This window comes from Cyanistes caeruleus, chromosome 17 (assembly GCF_971803275.1).
Source record: "Cyanistes caeruleus chromosome 17, bCyaCae1.hap1.1, whole genome shotgun sequence".
Classification (NCBI taxonomy): Eukaryota; Metazoa; Chordata; class Aves; order Passeriformes; family Paridae; genus Cyanistes; species Cyanistes caeruleus.
In genome coordinates, this window is record NC_141717.1 from 4,000,916 (window position 1) to 4,019,753 (window position 18,838).

At 40.0% G+C, this 18,838-nt stretch overlaps 1 protein-coding gene across 17 annotated transcripts in view; it reads left to right on the forward strand.

Annotated features, from left to right (window-relative positions):
• RBFOX1 (RNA binding fox-1 homolog 1) overlaps positions 1-18,838 on the forward strand; it is a 1,112,502-nt gene that overhangs the window by 250,562 nt on the left and 843,102 nt on the right. For all 17 annotated transcript variants that reach the window (XM_086854476.1, XM_086854474.1, XM_086854473.1 and 14 more), the window contains one exon: positions 8,032-8,064. In XM_086854476.1, the coding sequence (XP_086710602.1) occupies positions 8,032-8,064 (33 nt within the window). The remainder of the gene's footprint in view (positions 1-8,031; positions 8,065-18,838) is intronic.

Genomic DNA, 18,838 nt, shown 5'->3' on the forward strand with positions numbered 1-18,838 from the left:
AGCTGCGATTCTCCTGTTTTAGTCAGACAAAACAATTCCTCTCTAGGCCTGAAACTCAAGGACACCTGACTCAGGCCCTGAAAAGTATAATTAAAAGTGAGTTTGGGGAGGAAAACTGGGGGTAAATGACTTCATTTCCTGAGGCTGTAATTGGAGGATTAACCCCTGATATATAAATGGAGAAAATTCATGATTGTATGGAAAATCTGGTGACCATTTTCCATCTTGGGTGCAGCCTCTGGGAGACTCCTGACTGCCCAAGGTGTTCCTATTGGGGGCCTTTAATAAATTCCCACTTTATTCTCTTAATCTTGTCTGGCCTCTGTTCCAGGCCGCCACTCCAAGGCATCACCGTGACCTGGCAGAGCTGGGAGATGTCTCAGCTCTGGCATTACCCAGTCCCTGAGCCTGAGGAAGCCGAGGGTGCAGGGGTGTCCCTGGCACGGGCTCTGCCCCAGGGCTGGGAGCCCAGGGCATGGAGCAGCAGCCCAAATTCATTAAAGCACTGGAAGTTTGCAGAGGTGAGGGCTCTGGGAGCCACGAGCCGCGGGTCAGCGCTAATGGAGTTCCTGGGTGAGGTTCATCAGCCCGCCTGACCTGGTGTTTGGGAGGCTGCTGCTGTGTGCACGCCTGCCTGCCGCACGGGAGGGATGGGGATGCAATCTTCGGGGCTAATGATTGTGCTGACCTGATGTCCTCATACAGCTGCTTTCTATTACTGTCGCTTAACTGGGACAGGGGAGGCTCAGGGGACTGGCTTTCTGTAATGAGCTGGCTGTGCAATTATGGCACTTACTGCAGGACACCGGGGCTAAATCTAGCTCATTTTTGCTTCATCATCTATTTTTATATTATTCTGGCATAATGTGGGCATTCCAAAAAATGTGAGTTTATTGCTCCTAGGTGAGATGGATAGTGCTAATAGTGCTGCTGAGTGTTGTGAGGCAGGCGTCGCGAGGGAGTTGTTTCATTGCTGCCTTTTCACTCTGTCCTCTTGCCTCGCTGCTCTGGAGCCTTACAAAATTAATGACACATGAAAAAAAAAATCACTGGAGATATTTTTGTTTATATTTATATTCCAGTTGTTTTTTGTCTGGTTTTTTTTTTTTTTTTCCTTACTAAATTAAGCAGGAGGCATTAATGTCATTTTTACCAGAATCCATGGAAAAGCTGTAGTGGCTTGACAATTTCCTTAAAAATGCTTTGTTTACCCTGAATTCCAGATTTAGTTTATTGCAGTTGCATTCTGATCATGAGCTTCTACCATCTAATAAGTGTGAAATCCTACTCTTGTTGACTTCTAGAAATTGCCAGGATTATCATAGGCAGCAGGGCAGCAGTGTATGTGGATATTTTGCTAAAGGTGTGGATAAAGTAGGTTTAGGTTACTTTTAAGAGGACAGCAAACAAAGACCATATATTTTATTGCATAAAAAACCCGTGTATTTTTTGTGGTTAACTTATTATGTATTGATGTTTTCTCTCATTACCTCATTATAAGAGTAATGGAATTTATTCCCAAGTAATGGAATTTATTCCCAGTATTAAAGAGGAGCCATTTAGCAAGTCTTGTGCAGCTTAGGTTGCTTTGTAAAAGTGAGTTCTGATTTCAAAGAGAAAACAACGTTATTTTCCAACTGCTTTGTACCAGACACACAAATATATTGAGTCTTTCATGAAAATCATTGTATAAGTTAGTTAGAACAAGTGTTTCAGAGATTGTTTTCCTTTTGTTTATTTATTATAGAGAGTTTATTTGTTTATACTATAGAAACTTTTTAAAAGACAACATTATGACTGAGAATTCATACATGAAGTGAACTAACCGTGATAACTACTCCACATTTTGCAGACTGATCTATAGAGCAACTTTAGCTTAAAGATCTTTAACAGCCAATATTAACTGAGCATCACAAATACTATTTGGGTGTAGTTAAGAGCAGATATATTTTTCACCAGCTGTGGAAGTCATTGCCTGTAGACTTACTGAGTTAACAAAAATTTGGAGTAACCTAATGCTGTTATCCACAGCAGTAAATAAACTGAGCAAAATTTAATTAAAGATACATATCTATGAAATATGAGTCTTGATTCTCCCTGTTCTCCCTTCAGCATATTCCATTCATGTATGCCTTTAATAGATTAGATTTTCTGTCCTGGGCACTCATGTGTAACAGCCACAGGTTGTTGTGTTTAGCCTTGTGGAAGCCCCAGGGAGCTGATCCTGCAGGATACCCCAGGAATTTCTCACTTGTGCTTTCAGGAGCAAGTACTGAAGAGCAGCATTTTACCCTCACTACTTCTCTGGGGCCCAGGACTTGGCTTTAAAAAATTAAGTCTTGGCTATTGAAAATGTAGGTGTTCATTTTCATGTCCCAGCCAAAAATCCATCTGAGAGCTCTCTTTTCTTAGAGAGTCTCAATTTGGCCATCTTGTTTTTATTGTGAAGAGAGGAGGTGCTAGAGATAAAGCTCTTAAAGCCTTCACAGACAACTCTGAAAAAATATCCAGGGTGTTTATCAAGAAAAAAGGTTTTAGTTTAGAACTTTATTTGAGCACTAGTCAGAACAAGGGTAAAAACACAAATGAAAAAGCCCAGCCTTGATGAGTTAACATTTTTGGGTCAAGTCCCACACTCCTGACACTCAGGAGCTTTGGTGACCATTAAGGATTAGGTTCATACAGGGTGATGTAGGATTTCTTGGTAGTCTTAGGTAGGCGTGGGGATGTAAAAGTTAATTTTGCTTCACTTTCCAGAAATGCTTTTAAAAATCAAGAAGGAGGTGAATGAAAACTGATGAATTAACAAGAATTGCTTTAGCAAGAAGGTGATCTCTCTTGCATGCATATTTTTCTATGCTTTTTATGGGAAGATTTAAATATATTTAAAGAACAGTTTAGATTTATAGCTATATTTATCATGATTACTTCACTAAATTTGGCAAGATGCATTAGAATTCCACGTTTGAAAGGCACAGTGCTTTAGGAAGTGAAGTATTACAATATGGTTTGGCTTATTTTTCTAATTTTGTCAACACTGAAAGTGCCAGACAGCACACTGCAATGTTCCTAAAGGCTTGTTGGTTGGTTTGGTTTTATCTTTTTCCTTTCTCCTGTTCCCCTGCTGTTGTTTATCTCAGCCAAGCAGCGAGATTACAGGTAATTGTTCACATCATGGAGTCAGAGGTGGTGAAGAACACTCAGCACAGGGCTGGTTTCTTTGCACCCTGTCATAAAACAGCTCCAACAGCTCAGGTTCTGCTCAGAGGCCTGGACTGGGAGCCACAATCAGAAATCTGTTCTGAATCCCGAGGAGCCAGGCTGGCAGCTGCTCCAGGCAGAGAAAAACTGGGAAAAACCAGTGGGCAATAATCCATTCCCCATCCCTCCCGACCCACAGGGGGATTCCCAATTTAATAAAAGTTTGCAGCACAGTAATAATCACAGTGTGATTTTTAATGCTGCCTGAGCTCAGTGAGACAAACTTACAATGCAGAATTTCACATTTGTTCAGATAAATGCCAGGACATTCTCAGGACCTTGTCAAGTCTCTGCCCTTGATCTCATCAAATTTGCTGAGCTCCCTTGCAGGGTGTGACTGCAGCAGATTCCAGAGTGGGTGAGCAGGGGAGTTGTTGGTCTCCAGGACTGTCTGTCAGATATTTTGTGTCTAAAAAGAAATAAAATTAATTCTGTCTCAGCATTAACAATTCCAATCCCATTAATACTATTTCTAGGTTTATATCTTTTCTTCATGCTTAAAATCCTCTATGCCTAATATTCCAAACAAGTTTCTAAAGTCCAAAGGGCCAAAGACTTTTCTTTAGCTTGACTGTTTATTTGCAGCAGATTTTTTTTCTAGTCCTGGCCTCATTTTACTTTTTATTTTAAATTCTTTCTCTCATTCCTTAGGAACCTGGGAAGGGGGAAGGATATTAAAGGAATAAAGGTAAAAAAGGAATTTTTTTAAAATTTTTTTTTTATTGAATGTACAGGATCCAGATTGATGTGAGGAGGTGACAAAAATTAAGAAAACATCTTTTTTAGAAAAATCACTGACAGAAAAAGGGCTTCACATGTGGGTGAGATGGGACAGTTCAGTGAAATGATCACTCACCTGCAGGCACCGGATTGATGAGAATCCGGGCTCAAAACATGGCCTGTTCAATTTTTTCCTGGTGGTTTTTTTTGTTTGTTTGTTTTTCCTTTTGTCTTTGAACTTTGACACAGGGAATTTCATCTACTTTATATACAAAACTGATACTAAATGAGCTGTTCAGCCTCTTGTTTGAGGAGTTTTCTTCATTCAAGAAAGTTTCCTTTATTTCTTTCTGGTAAGGTGTTGAGATACATAACAAATAGCAGCTATTTGCTTCCTGGATTAGAATGGCAAATATTGTCCTCTGTTTGTTCTGGAGAGAGGAACTATGGATGCATGCACCTCAAGATAAGACCTTTCTAAATGCTGAAAGCAGTAAACAGAAGTTAAAAGACTCTACTTGTTTTGCAGTGTTATCACCGTGTTTATGTTTTTGTCAGTATTCACAGATTCCTCAGGTAGAATGGGAAGTTCTGCATTGAGTACAATTTCTAGGAATAGCAAAAAATCCATTTTTAAAGATGTTTTCTGTCAGTCATGTCTAGCTTGTAGCACAAGAAGAATAAATTGTGTCTTGCTTGGGAAAGTGACATAAACCCATGGTTTTGTTATGTCACAGAGGGATTATGGTGAGAGAGACAAGGATCCCTCACCTGAGCTGTAATTCCTCCTGGTGAAATTGCTGTGGTTTTAACTAGGGCATAAAATGTCATGGGGGAGCAGCAGGAGAGAGGAAATGGTCATTGTCCCTCACAGGAGCCATGGGGCAGAGCAGTGGGTCATTGCAAAGGGAAAGGAGGTGAACTCATGATGATGATCTTGTCTGCAGCTCGGTTCTCCTCTCTGCTCCTCCCTTGGCTCAGCCCACTCCCACCTTCTGCAGCAATGAGCTTATCATGGACACACCACTCCAGGTGTTCCCTCAGCCAGGATCACCTGGGACAGGGTGTATCAATTGGCTTTGTGTCTCAGGTGGCTTGGCTGCAGATCTTAGCTCTGCTCAAGGAGCTTGAGAGCTGGCAGTGCCTTCTCAGAGGATTTAATTGAGTGATCACTCTGTGACACGCAGACACTTCCTCAAAAGCCTCAGCAAAGGCTGGCTTGGAGCTGCAAGTCTTTGTCATACCCATTACACTGCTCCCAGGTCTTCATTCACTGGCTCCTCAAATGTGACAGGAGATACAGCTGCTGGGCTGGAAATTACAAGTTTCAGGAACAGGGGGTAGGAGTGAGGGGGAGGAAGAAATCATTCATACAAACAGAATGATCATTCCCTTCAAGACACATAAACTTAAATAAAAATCGCTGTTAAAACTTTTAGATAATTGTCAGGTCTTCACAGACTAACAATAGTCAGCTCATTAATTTAATGAGTGTTATTTGACCCATAATATTAAATTAATGTGTTTTACTGTTTATTAATTAAACATTAGCCTGAGGAATGTCATTATTTTAAGTAGAAACACTCCATCTTTGTCTCCATTGGTGTAGTGGTGAGTATCCTATCAAAGACAGTAATCCTTCTGCTGTGAGGATCATTTGCAGAGCTCCCAGAATAACTCTGGGTGTGTTCATGTCCCTGTGCCCAGCCTGGCTGCAGATGTTCTCTCAGCTGTGTAGCTCAGGCTGCTGCAGTATTTCAGCAGGAGAACTCTGGTGTGACAGCCTGGCCCCCTGACCTGCTGTACCGGGGGCAGCTGCACTGCTCAACAGAGAGCTCCTCTTAGCAGTGGCACTGTGTTGAGTTATTTGTCATTTCCTTTGATAATTTTTCATTAGTATGCTTGGCCTAAGGATGTGCTAATGGAATTTGATAAAAATGTAAAGCTGGGAGGAATTGCTAACACAGAGGAGCCGGGTGTGTTATCCAGGAAGAGATGGATGGGCTTGCAGATTGAAATAAAAGTGAATTAATGTTAGTAATAGCAAGGAAAAGGTCATGCTTCTAAGAACTAACTGGAATTCAACTGCTGAGCAGGGATTTATCAGACAATAACTTGGAGAAGAAAGATAGGGACATAATATGTCCGGTGGCCCAGCTGACCACTGGGTGACTGTAAAGCACCAGGAAGGTACAAAAATATAAAAGAGAAATACAGTCCTTGGACACGTAAGGTGAATTATTAAAATAGAAGAGTAATTGCCTTGCAAGGCATTAGTGAGCTCTGCCTGGAATAGTCACATTGTTCAGTTCTATTCACGTTTTCTGCAGAGCTGATAGAGGGAGAAGATAGGCACCTTTGACAGAGGGTTTAGAGCGGGATTTATGGCAGCTTCAGGAAGCTCCACTCCAAATTCTGCTGTTTTAAGACACGTTTTTGGTATATCCTCTACAATATGTGCTTTTAGTCATTTGCCTCCAAGAAAGATTTAATTAAATTGATGTAAGTGGAGTGAAACTCTATGAGTCTATTAGTAGGAAGACCTTTTTGTGAGGGGACACTACCAGAGTGACCTGAGGGAATGCCAGCAGGGAATGGATGGGATGGCTTTTTGTATGGTTTGTTTTGGAAAGGAAAAATAACTGCTAGCACTAAAAAATATTGATGAAGAGGAATAACAACAACAAAAAAAGGCGATAGGTTGTTTGTAAATAAATAGAATTTAAATAAGTTCAGTTCTGCTTGTGTGAGAGAAATTCTTGAACAGCTTCCAAAATCCCATTAGTGACAGAGATACACATTTCAAATAGAGCTGAACCTGGGTTTGAATCAGGTTAAATTAAATAACTGTTTGTGATTGCAGGTACCGTGTTGTGATGTGACAGGAGTTCATTTCCATTCCTAAATTCCTTTGGAACGAGTTTTTGATGAATCCACAGATGTCTTCCATTGAACAGCAGCTCTGCACACAAATTGTCTCCTCTGCTGTGCAGGCTGAGCTCTGTTCAATAACCACTGGGCTCTCCTCCCCCTCTGCTCAGCCAGGGTCATGGCTGGGCACTCCTCCTCCTGCTCCTTGGAGCTTGGGAGAATTGGTGATGTCCTTTAGAAGTGATGATTAACACCAATATAAAGGAAGATCTATTCTCCTGGAGACAGAATTATAGCTAGGTGTCAGTCTGGAATTTGTGAGGAGACTATTAAGGGCTTTTCAACCTAGTACAGTGGTGACAATATTGTGACATAAAGTTCTAACAAAGATTTTTGTCTTACAGCATGGTTTAACAGCCTTCAGAGTCTAATATGAGCTTATTAACTTCATGGCTGTTGTTTGACCTATAACAATGTATACGTGTCTTAAAATATTTAAGTTGCTTTAATATAAATGATGAATTTCTCTGTATTTCCAGCAGTGTTTTTTGTGCAGGTTTTCATAGCAGTTGACTTTGTATCTCCCTGGTGTTAGACAATGACCTTAACTGAGCTCAGTGTAACCCTTGAGTGGCAGAGAACTCCTTGACGTTTGTGCTTCAGGGCAGCTTTGGTTGCTGGAATTCAGCCCTGGGGCTCCCAAACCCCGGTCACCTGTGCTCAGCAGACTGTCCCTAGGGAGAAGCATCTGGAAAAACTTCCTTTGTCACACTGCACACAGAATGTGGTCTTCAGACTGTTACTTTTACCACTGTGGAACTGAACTCTTTTCAGAGTGTACTCTGGGAGTTTTGTCTGGGTTGGAAAGCTTATGGCTGCATTGCTCATCGTCAACAAATTAAAAATTAGTAAAAATATATAAATATTTCCCAGTCCTTTTTTTGGTATATTTCCTGGATTTTTTTACCCAATATTCCTGAATTTTACTGTTTTAATATATCCCTGGTTTTGCCTTCTGGCGTGCATGAGGGGTGAATAGTCTCAGTGTGAAAGACAGTTCTCTTCAGTTCTGTTCCCTCAAGCCATAACAACCAATTGATGTCAGTTACCTCAAAAGCCAATTAATCCCACTCCTCTTTTGTTGGATCAATACTAATGCATTTCTCCTGTAATTTTCAGGTTTTGACATCGCTGGATGCCAGCAAAGCTGAGGTAGGAAATTCTGCCTTATACTGGTGGAATGTTAAATAGCTGTCTGTGCTCCTGATGGAGGGGACAGCTTGATTACAATTTTAGGGTTGAAGTTTAAGTTACTTCAAGATTTTTTTTTTGTGTGTGTTTGTGCTGCTCCTAGTGCTTAACGAGCCAGTTTTTGGAAATCTGGCTGTGGGATAACAATATTTAAGCTCATAAAGTACTTCTAGGAAAGTTTTGCCATTGTGCAGGTCTTTCTGAAGGTTTCCATGGCATCAAAACCACACGGTTCAGAGGCTTGCTCAGAAGGTGCAAGCTGACCTTGCCCTGTGCCCTTCCCTCTTCTCCTTTGCTCCTCAGCCAAGTGGGTTTGTACCTGCTCCAGGGGTGGTTCTGGGGCTTGGCACGTGTTCTGTCCAGCTCCACACCTGCTTTTCCTCACTCCTCCTGTACCATATGCCGTGAGCTGCTTGAACAGACTGGAGCACGAACGAGCAGTTGAATTTTGTGCTGAGTTCTCATTGAATTCCAGAGGGCCATTGGCAGTGTTATGCACTAGGTGCTTGACATTGCTGCGGGTTAGCTTGATCCTTTTGGACTCACATTTATTTTGTCACCTTTCCTCTTGATGTGTGAGAATTTCTGAGCAGTCTGAAGGTGTTCTTGGAGGTGAAAATATCCCAATTATTGGAGTATGTTTTGAATAACTGCCTGCTAAAGCAAAAGTGGCAATCCTTTGTGAGCACAAACGTGTTCGACTGCATTTGCCTCTTCTGAACATTGCTGCTGAACAAGTCACTGCACTTTTAGTAACTGGCAGATATTTCAACTTGGGGCACAGTTCCTGAGCCATTTATTTGTAATGTCAGTTGGAAGTTGAGAGTGCCCCTCTGTGAAACCCTTCTCAGACTCACAGTAGGGAATCTGTGATGTGCTCCAAAGCTAATGTTTAACTGTGACAAAATGGGTAGGTGACTCTAACTGCTGGAGTCAGATAAATTTTTAATATGAACCTTTGTTAAATTAAATTGCATTATTAAAGAGAATAGATAAACTGAGCTAGTTACTTTAAAGAACAAGAGCACGGGTTCACTTGCATACTACAAAAGAATGAGATCATTCATTTTTATTTAGATTGAGACTGTAATATCAGTGTTCAATTTAGCTGGTCTGATTCAATTGCATACTTGGCTTGTCTCAGGGAGTTTCAGGAGCAGGATTTGTATCTGTTTTTTTGCTGTTGCACTGTTCAAATGTTTGGTGCTGTTCTATCAAGAGCTCACTAATAGTCATTTCCAGTTTTTTATTTTGTAATGGGATTTTGGGGGCTGAGATTTGTCACTGTGTGGGTACTGCTATTGACTCTGCTGCCTTCTATACAGTCTGTTTTCTTATTTAGCTGTCAAATGTCCTCATGTACTTTTTTTCTCTCATGTGTGTAAAATTCTAGGAATATTGCAAGTTTCTGTGTTGGCCAGTTGAGTTTGTTAGTTTGAAAAACTTAAGTTAATACATTTGGTTGTTCTTTAAGTGCTCACCAGCTGAATTTTGTGCCCCAGCCTGTGGGCCTGCTGACTGTAGGCACAGATCTGTGTGTGAGAGGTTGTGCTTGGGTGCTGTTTCTCCTATTCATGAAAGTACTCAGAATTATTGCCAAATACAGGGCAAATCCTAGTTGGAGGTAAAGGATAATTAAATATGTTCCCTGAATCGGGCATGAATGTTGCTTGGAAATAGTCTGAGTCCAGTGGAGTAACTCACATAAAATAGCAAATAAAAAGATTACAGGCATGCAGAAGGGGTTGATGAATTTTCAGCTTGAGGGAAACAACTCCTTTGACATAATAGCAAAACTTCCCAAAATTTCTTCCTGAAACCCGCACAGGCACAGCACTACAGTTCTGGTGGAGTTTTGAGTCCTTAAAGAACTGTGGCATAACAAGACATACAGGACATTTCCTCAGCTTTGGTAATAGCTGCCCTCTGTTTTGCTGGATTGGATTGGATTTTGCTTTACCTTTGTGTCTTTGTGAACAGTTCTGAGAAAGATCCTACCCCAAATGCTCTTCTTCTGGCTTACCTTTGGGTCGGGTCATCTCTCTTTGGAGCAAACTTGTTTGCTGCTGGAGTGCTTGGCCAGAAGCTCTCTGCTCTGCTTTTGGATAAAAAAACACATTTGTTTTCTAAAATCTTTTATCAGAGCCTCTACTTGGTTGCTCTTGAGCTGTTGATCCGAGTAGTCTTGAAATTTGTTTATTCCTTTTTCTTTGTTCTTAGGTGACGCTGCTGTGTTCCCTTACTAAATTTTGTATGAAGTCTGGATGAAAACTTAGTGTGTTTGTGCAGCTACTGAATGTTTTAGGAAGATACAAACCAGCTGGGTTTTTTCCTAAATGCTGGTTGCCACGTAGCACTACAGAGACAAGAACATCGAGAGGAAGCTGTCAAGTGATCCCAGGACCTTCCTTCCATCTTTTAACACAAAGGGACAGCAAATAGTGACAGAGTCAAAGCTGTAGGCAGCAAAGCCTTCCAAAAATAATTGCCAGATCTGCCCACACTGTGTCTGTTGGGGTCATCATGTAAATATGCCAGTTAGAGGCATCTTAAAAAGGAATAACTTATGCATAGGTAGTCAAACACAAAGATTTTTATCACAGCTTACCCTGGTTTCTTGTTCAAGCCCATGACAGATTCTGTTAATACCCTTGGGTATTAATGGGCCTGAGATCAGTCCCAAATACAGATATACACTGTAGCAATTCCCATAACACACAATAAAGTAAGTTTTCATGTGATTTTCTGGAACAACAAATTGAAGAATGTCCTTTTTCCATTCTGCTAACTTTATCTATTACAGGTGTTTGGCATCTAGTCCTTTTGTTGTTTTTTTTTCTGAATGTACATTTTTCCCCTTGAAAAGATGTCTCATTCAGCAGACTATTTGACTTTCCAGAGTGTTCTTCTTTCTAATTAGAAGTGAGAATAAATGATCTTTATGTTAGGCAAAGCATAATTTCTTTTCCTTTTTCTGAAACAAATGGTGTTACCAAAATAGAACAGAGAAATCTTGTTGTGATTCCTCTTTTCCTCTGCAGTATTTGAATAAATGATACCGTGCAGTTCAAGGCCTTCTTGTGAGAAGTGAGAGGTCATGCCTGATTGAAATACAAGTTCAGCATAACTTTGTGTTAGCTCTCTGCCTGCTTTAATGGGAGGAATGTCAAGGCAGCCTATTTTTTGCTCTCATAAAGAAAAGGGTGCCAATATATCTCAGTGAAACCAAATCAAAGTCAGCTCAAAGCCCAAGGAGGTTATTAAATCAGAGTTTACAGGAAACCTCAGAATAATGAGGAGAATATGGCTGTAATGATAACAAAAGTGTGATTGATTTATACAGTGATCCATCAGGTCCTTGATTATCAGGAAATGTCACTGTTAAGCTCCCCATATCCCTGACATGGAATGGGTCAGCTCAGAAAAGGCCAGCACATGATTCCCTTCATCCACCCTCTGCTGCCCACTGGGTGGGGTGGGGAGAGGAGAATCCTCTGACAGGACAGGCAATTTCACAGTTTTTTTATTTGTGAAATGTGTGTGAGAAATCCTGTCTGTCTGCAGGAAACGTGTTTGCACGAGCGATGTCAGGGACGCACGTACAAGGTGTCCACAGCAGACCCGGCCTGAAAGGCACCACGAGGGTGCTGTGAAGGCTTTGTGCTGGCTGGAGTTATTGTCTGCTTGCTTTTCACTGTTCCTGGGGGCCCCAGGTGCCACCCAGCCCATCAGTGCTGCACACTGTGCTGCGTGTGACACGCTCCGGAGGTGATGGAGAACCCAGCTCGAGAGAAATGGAGGAGGGCAGGCAGCAGCAGAGCTGGGCTCTCACTGCCAGCAGCACCATGCCTGCCTCCACTGCCTGCTTCTGATGCCAAGTGAACTAATTCCTTTTGGAAAAGGAGTCAGTGAGATGTGTGTGTGTAAACAGATAGCAGAGCTTGCTCAGGAAAGATGCCTCTACCAATATTGTTCTGCTATGAGTGGTTTGATGGTTTGCAGTGTGCGCCGTTCCTGCTACACTTATAATTCTTTCTGCTAGCTCATGAGGAATTTTTAAATCCTGTTGGCTGTCTGATTGATTTCTATGGGAAAACTATGATATCAGTGGGAACTTTATCTGGGGAAAGATGAATGCTTGGTTGGATGCTGTCAGGGTAAATTGCAGGTGCTGTATTAAAACCCCATGGCAGATAAAAACATGTCATTCAGCCTCCCTCCACTCCCTGCCCTACTTTATTCTCCCCAGCACACTTAACATGCGAGGGCCTCGTGTGCCATCACTGCAGGGGACGTGCGTGCTCAGGACAGGAGACATTTCCATTTCTATTTTCAGCTTGTTTTTCAGGATGAGCGAGTGGATTACAGCTTCTCCCCGTCCTGATGCATCAATACTTTGCATCAGCCACAGCGTTTGATTGAAACTGTGCATTGTTAATCTTATCCAGCTCTGTGTTCCCTCTTCCCTTCCAAGTGGAATGAGGCATGGAGTGATCAATCATGATGACTAATAAAGAATTTGCCATTAGTACTTTTTTTTTTTTTGAATGTTCCTATCTTTAATGTATTTACAGCAAGAAAATATTTGCGATTTAAGAAAACTACAAATCTATAGGAGTGTAGCATAAAGCTTTCCTTATAATTATTATTATTTTAAGGGGTTTAAAATCTCTGTAGTTTGTAGTGGGACTTTGGAATTTATAATTATTGCAGTAAGATTGTAATTTTTGCTTGGTCTTCACTTTAGATTTGGCCGAATCAAGCTGTCACAAATTATATATAAATAGGTACCAGTACTTTTTCTTAAAAAGATAATTGCAATATAATTCTGCATAATATAACTAAGAATACTTATAAATTCAAGTGTAAAATCAAGACTTATAAATTAAAATATTTTTTAATTTTCAAGCTTTTAGAACTGAACAGTTGTAACTGTGCAGAAATTGGGATTTTGATGTCGTGCCTTAAGTAATTTCCAATAAAAAGTATTTTTCAATCATGCAAGCTGAGTAAGGGTCTGAACTCCCAGTGAAAGGTGTCCCTGGGTGAGTCAGTGTCACATATAAATCCTGCTGATTCTGTGTCTTCAGATCCCCAATAAACCCTTGATTGGCAGTGATGGGAGCTCCCAGCTGGAGCAATTATCCTGACAAGTTAATATGGACATTCCAAACGTGGCAGGAGGGAAACTCATGGCAGTGTGTGCCTGCCAGGTGACCCTGGGATGTGCCTGGGGTGCAGCCCCCCCTGAACACAACAAATACCTGCCTCCATCAGGATTTGATGGATTTCCCCCCAACTTTTATTACCAAAGGCAGAATCCTGACTTCCTTTTATAGTTTTGAGGTTTAACCACATTAGCTACATATAGATGTATAAAGACTACACAAAGTGGATGGAGAGGAATTGTACAAAGTTTTCATCCATTTTTAACTTGAGCATGAATTTCTAGGATTGTGCTCCTTCTGTCTGAAATCCTGTGCAGTAATTTTAATCTGTGCAGCATGAGAGACAGTCTTGCTGTAGCTGCTACTGTAAAACCTAATTTGCTGCATAAAATATGAGAGCTATAGTGAAATATGAGCCTGGAGAGCAACTCTTTTGATCTTGAGTAGTCAAAAGGTTGGCATGTATAATGGTATGAAAATAAATGATGTCAAAACTGTAGGATATAATTTATGGTTTGGGGACTACTTTACTCATAGAAGCAGAAGCTTCTACCACTGAAAAGCAAGTAGTTCAACAAAAGATAATGAATGGAAATTACAAACTTTCATAAACCCCCAGATAGATTGAATCCTGCAATATAACACAGTTTAGACACAACCAGTTGTCTAATTTACTGATTATATATTATTAAATAGAGCATTTATAATATATATATATATATATATGATTGTAACTTGAGCCTTCATTTTGTATTTCTTTAAATAAGTACTAGGCTTTAATTGTCATCCAGTTTGGCAAGGACTTGGGACACATAAATTACCTTTACTCAGTTCAAGTGACAAAAGCTTGGGTCTTACAGGCTTTTAAAAAGGTGTTTTTTGAGTGTCCCAGCACAGTCTGAAGAGTACCCAGGTGTGTTATGGTGCTCCTAGCAGAAGGATTACAAAACAAGGGCAGAATATTTCTGACTGGAGTCTTTATGGCCATGATACCATGCAGGTTCTTACTTGTACCTCTGGTAGCTGAGACTCTGCTGCCTACACAGGCTTTTGACTTGGATTTTTTTTTTTTTGTGCATGTATGAAAAAGGGTCCGTAGACTTATTTAGTTACCTCCATTTGCTTCATTCAAAATTACACAACCTTCCCCAATAAAGTCTCTATCTCTGTAAACAGTCTTTTAACTGGCCTTGGGGTTTTGGGGGTTTGTTTGCTTGATTTTGTTTTGTTTTGGTTGCTTGTTTTGTTTTATAAATTATTTTTTCTTTGTTTTGTTTGTTTTTACAATTTTTTCTTTGCTTTGTTTTTGTTTTTTGAGGGTTTTTTGTTTGTTTGGTTGGTTTTTTGAGCCTCTGTCTTTCTTTTGATGTCTGCTTTGTGAAGTTTCCTTCTGTAGGCTTCTCTTTTGTCCTTCTCTCAGCCGAGCTCTGCCCAGTCCCTTTGGTCACGGCTCCAAGGATGCTGATGGGACAGGGTGGGACACAAGGCTGCTGTGTTGGATGTCACTGCACTTTGCAGAGCGAGCTCCTAGAGGGGAAATATTGTACCCAGACCTCCCCAGCCCTGATGTGGCTGTTTGGATTCAACCCCTGAGCCTCAAACTGGAATATTCCCCCAAAGATCTACAGATTGCACCGCCACCAGCAACCCCTCCCCGCCCTGCCCACATCTGTTTGGACAGGACTCCGAGGAGGCTTCTGGAGAAAATGACATTTAATAATGACAGCTGTGAACCATCCTGCATGCCTTTTCTGTATGTGTGTCTATAAACACACACATTTTATGGACATGTGTCTGCAGAATGTGTTTCAGCAAAGTGCATCAGAAATTTGATGGCGACAGAAGTGAATATAAGCTTGTCTCACTAAAGGGTTGGTATTGACTTGAAAGTGCATTTTGTTTATTGATTCAGTTTCTTACTTTCCTTCCACATCCTCTTGCTGAATGCTGTAAGTTTTCACTGCCTGTAGGAGAATCTGGACGTGTTTTGATGAAGGTTTTAAAGGTGCTGCATTAATCACACTTTTCTCAGTCCTCAGCTGTGGATTTCAAGAGTATCACACTGTCACAGCTCTAGATGGGCCATATTGATCTTGATGATTAAATCAGCCAAAGGAAACTTGATTTCTGAGGGAAAACTTAATATTCTCAAAACCCAAATGTCTTCTAAATATTTATAGGTTACAAAAGTTCATCAAATACCTTTGTTCTCTGATTATTACAGTGAGCAGCAACACTTAGTTCAGATTCTCATTATAGTGATGTGATGTAGTAATATATAAATCCCTGTGTACGTGTTTTCAATCATGTGAATATGCAGAGGTAACTTTTTGCTTGTATCTTGGCAAGGCAGGAAGATAAATAGGTGAAAATGTGTATGTGTTTAAGCAATAAAGTTGGTTTAATGGTTCTTGGGGAAAAATTTCCTGTGGTACACAGAGTAGTGACTTGATTGAACAGGACAGAATCATGCAGTTCAATTAATGTGCAAATATGTGTTCACTGAACTTTCATTCCATTTATCACATGGACATGGAAATAGGGTCATTTTTTATCTCTGTATTATGTATATGACATCTTAGTTCGCTTCTTGCATGCTGCTATGGGGAAAATAGCGATGTGGCACACCACAGGCAAAAAGAATTGGAGATAAATTCCTCAGCTGTCACAAACATATTTAAGTAGATCTTTGTTTGAAGATAAATCTCTTCCTTCTGCAAGGACTAACATTCAGAAGGTCTTTGCATGCTCTTCCCATTAAAATTGGATGTATTCCTTGGCTGTGTGCTGGGAAAAATCATGGGCAACAATTGTCACGTTTATGAAGTACATCGTTAACAAAAGGAGTGTACTTACAGAAAAACATCAAAAGGAAGTTTTAGCTGAAAATACATTATACATACAAAATACATAATAATATTCACCACTGGCTGTTTAAAATAGAGGCAGGTATTTCAAAGTAACTTTTTTCTGATTCTTACCAAGGTTTGCTTCCATCCTCAGGCCTAGTGAAATTTGTCTGGGGACTGTTCTTCTTTTAACTAATTATTATACAGGAGTAACGGTGGTTATTCAGTTCATACACTGAAAACCTATACTGGAAATTCTGTTAGTAAAAAGTAGAGTGAGTAAACTTCTGTCTTTTATTTTATTTCTACAATTGTTGAAAAAAAAGGTGTTTTTTTTCTCTTGATAAAGAACAAAAATGATTTACAGCAGAGCAAGAGTAAAAGATGAAATTTCATAAGTACACTGTAAATTATTGTGATGAAATTTCCTTTCTTAAGAGCCTGTAAGAATACTGAAAGGTGGTGAACAATTTCATTGCTCTGTTTCACTGAGGGTCTGAAGTAAAGACCTTTTGGCTGCCATGGGCAGCTGTAAAAATTAAAAAGCAGTTGAATTCCACATGGAATTGTAACATTTGCAAGAAAGGCTTATAACCTTTAAACAAAGCACAGGCCAAATTCTCTGCCAGGGAAATTGGCAGAGCTTCATAAACTTTAATGGAGCTGGGCCTTAATGGAACCGTGCCAGGTTTTAGGAGCAGTGAACGTGATCTCAGTTTGGGTGGGAGGTGGCAGAAGCTGAGGGAGAGGAAGAGGAGTTTAAATTGTTAATAATCAGTTCCCACAGGTCACTTTTAAATAAAAAAAGGTGTCAGCCTTTTCTTTGCCATTGAAACATGATTTCAGGTTCTGGTCTCATAAAGAGTTTTCAATTACTTGTAGTTTGGAAGTGGTTTATTCACTTTGTAATGAATTATTGGCATATGATGAATTATTTGCTGAATTACTAAGGTGTTCTAACTAAAGGGTGTTGTCTTTTGGATAGGGAGCTTATGATTTTGGGACCAGGCTAAAGTCTTCAGAATCATCTTTCCAGGGTTTCTGTAACAGAGTGACTCCCAGCAGTTGGTTTGAAAATTGCTCTCCTCACTGTATCTCATTTCCTTCTTCCTTAGTGCCCTTTGTTCCCAAAGGACAGAGTGAATGTTGTCCTGAGTAGGATTTGAAGAATTCAGAGTAGATCCAAACCATCTCGAGAAGCTCAAAGAGTTCAATCTTTTAAATTCAATTGCTTTTTTATGCAGACTTTACTTTCTTAGACTTCAAACATAACACAAGAATTTCTCTCCTGCTCTAGATTCAGTGAATGTTTTTTGCTGTAACTTCTCTGGGGAGGAAAAGCAGCTCCCAGCTGAACAGCTCTTCACATTCAGCAGGACTTCTGAAAACATGAAATTGAAAACAGCATCGTGTTTGAGCTCTAGCTGTTTTATTCTGACAAATAACACAAGGGCATCTCCAGATAAACATAGATGATTACATGTTGGTAAAGCCACCGATTGTCAGGAGACCAGAATAATGTTCTAGGAGGAAATATTTGTGGTGTTTAATGAATTTTGAAGCATCACTACAAAACCCGTTTTACAAAATCGCATTTTAAATCGATACCAAGAGATTGCTGAATTTATAAAATCTGTGTTCAAGAACTGAGCTATGTTCATTAGTTTAGCTTGTCTTGCATGGGCTTCAGTCGAGAATGCAGTTGAATACTGGTTGTGCTTTTCAGAAGAGAAGCCCAGCAGCAGGTTAAGGCCTGGACCTACATAAACAGAACAGAACAAACAGGCAGACTAATTTAATCCTGTTTCTGTGAAGCTTTTAATAAATACTTTATTCATTGTAATAGGGATGATATATTTAATTATGGTTCTGCTAAGGACAGAGTTTCAGGAGAGATCCTCCAGAAAGGGAAGAGTTAATGGCAGTGACAAATAATCCTGAATGTGACTGTAACTATCAGAAATTTTGGTTTATGGCTCTTTATTTAATTCTTCAAATACTAAATTAAAGGAGTCATAGAGAGTAGTCAAATGTGTCTTTTCTAATAATTGTAAGAGCTTTATGGCAGAGAGAATGAAAGTGGAAGTTTAGAATACATTTGAGGCATCAATTCAGCTGCTTCTCCCACAGGTGAGGGGTGTCTAATTCCTCCTCACCCACAGCCAGTGTCACTCTGCCTTCACCTCAGCTTCTAGACTGCAAAACAGCATCTAAAATATCTCCAGTCTCTCTGTCTCCTGAGCAGGAATGATGAGGTGGAAAATTGAACTATTTGGTTTGTGTCGCCCAACACTGAAAACCAAAACAAACAAATAAACCAATCCCCAAAACAAAACAAATTTAAAAAATCCCTTTTTCCTTTTACAGAGTGATGTAAAGTGAAGACATATGATTGCATTTTGATTAAAGGTAATTACAAGTCACCTTAATTAGCTCCTGATCCCGTGAGTTTAGGGGAATGCTCTATTTAAAATGAACTAATGCAAAAAAATTAATACTTCCGTAATAAATCCTTATTTATTATGTTTTTTTTCTTCATGCTTTCCTCATGTTTAAAAGTAAAGAACTCTCAAACATTAAATCAAGTATGAAATGCCTGGAAGAACACTGGAACCGTTAGGAATCTCATTGTCATCATTCCCATAACTGGTTTTAAACATGGCATTTTCATGGATAGGTAACCATTTACTTTCTACATGAGCTGCTGTGATAAGAATT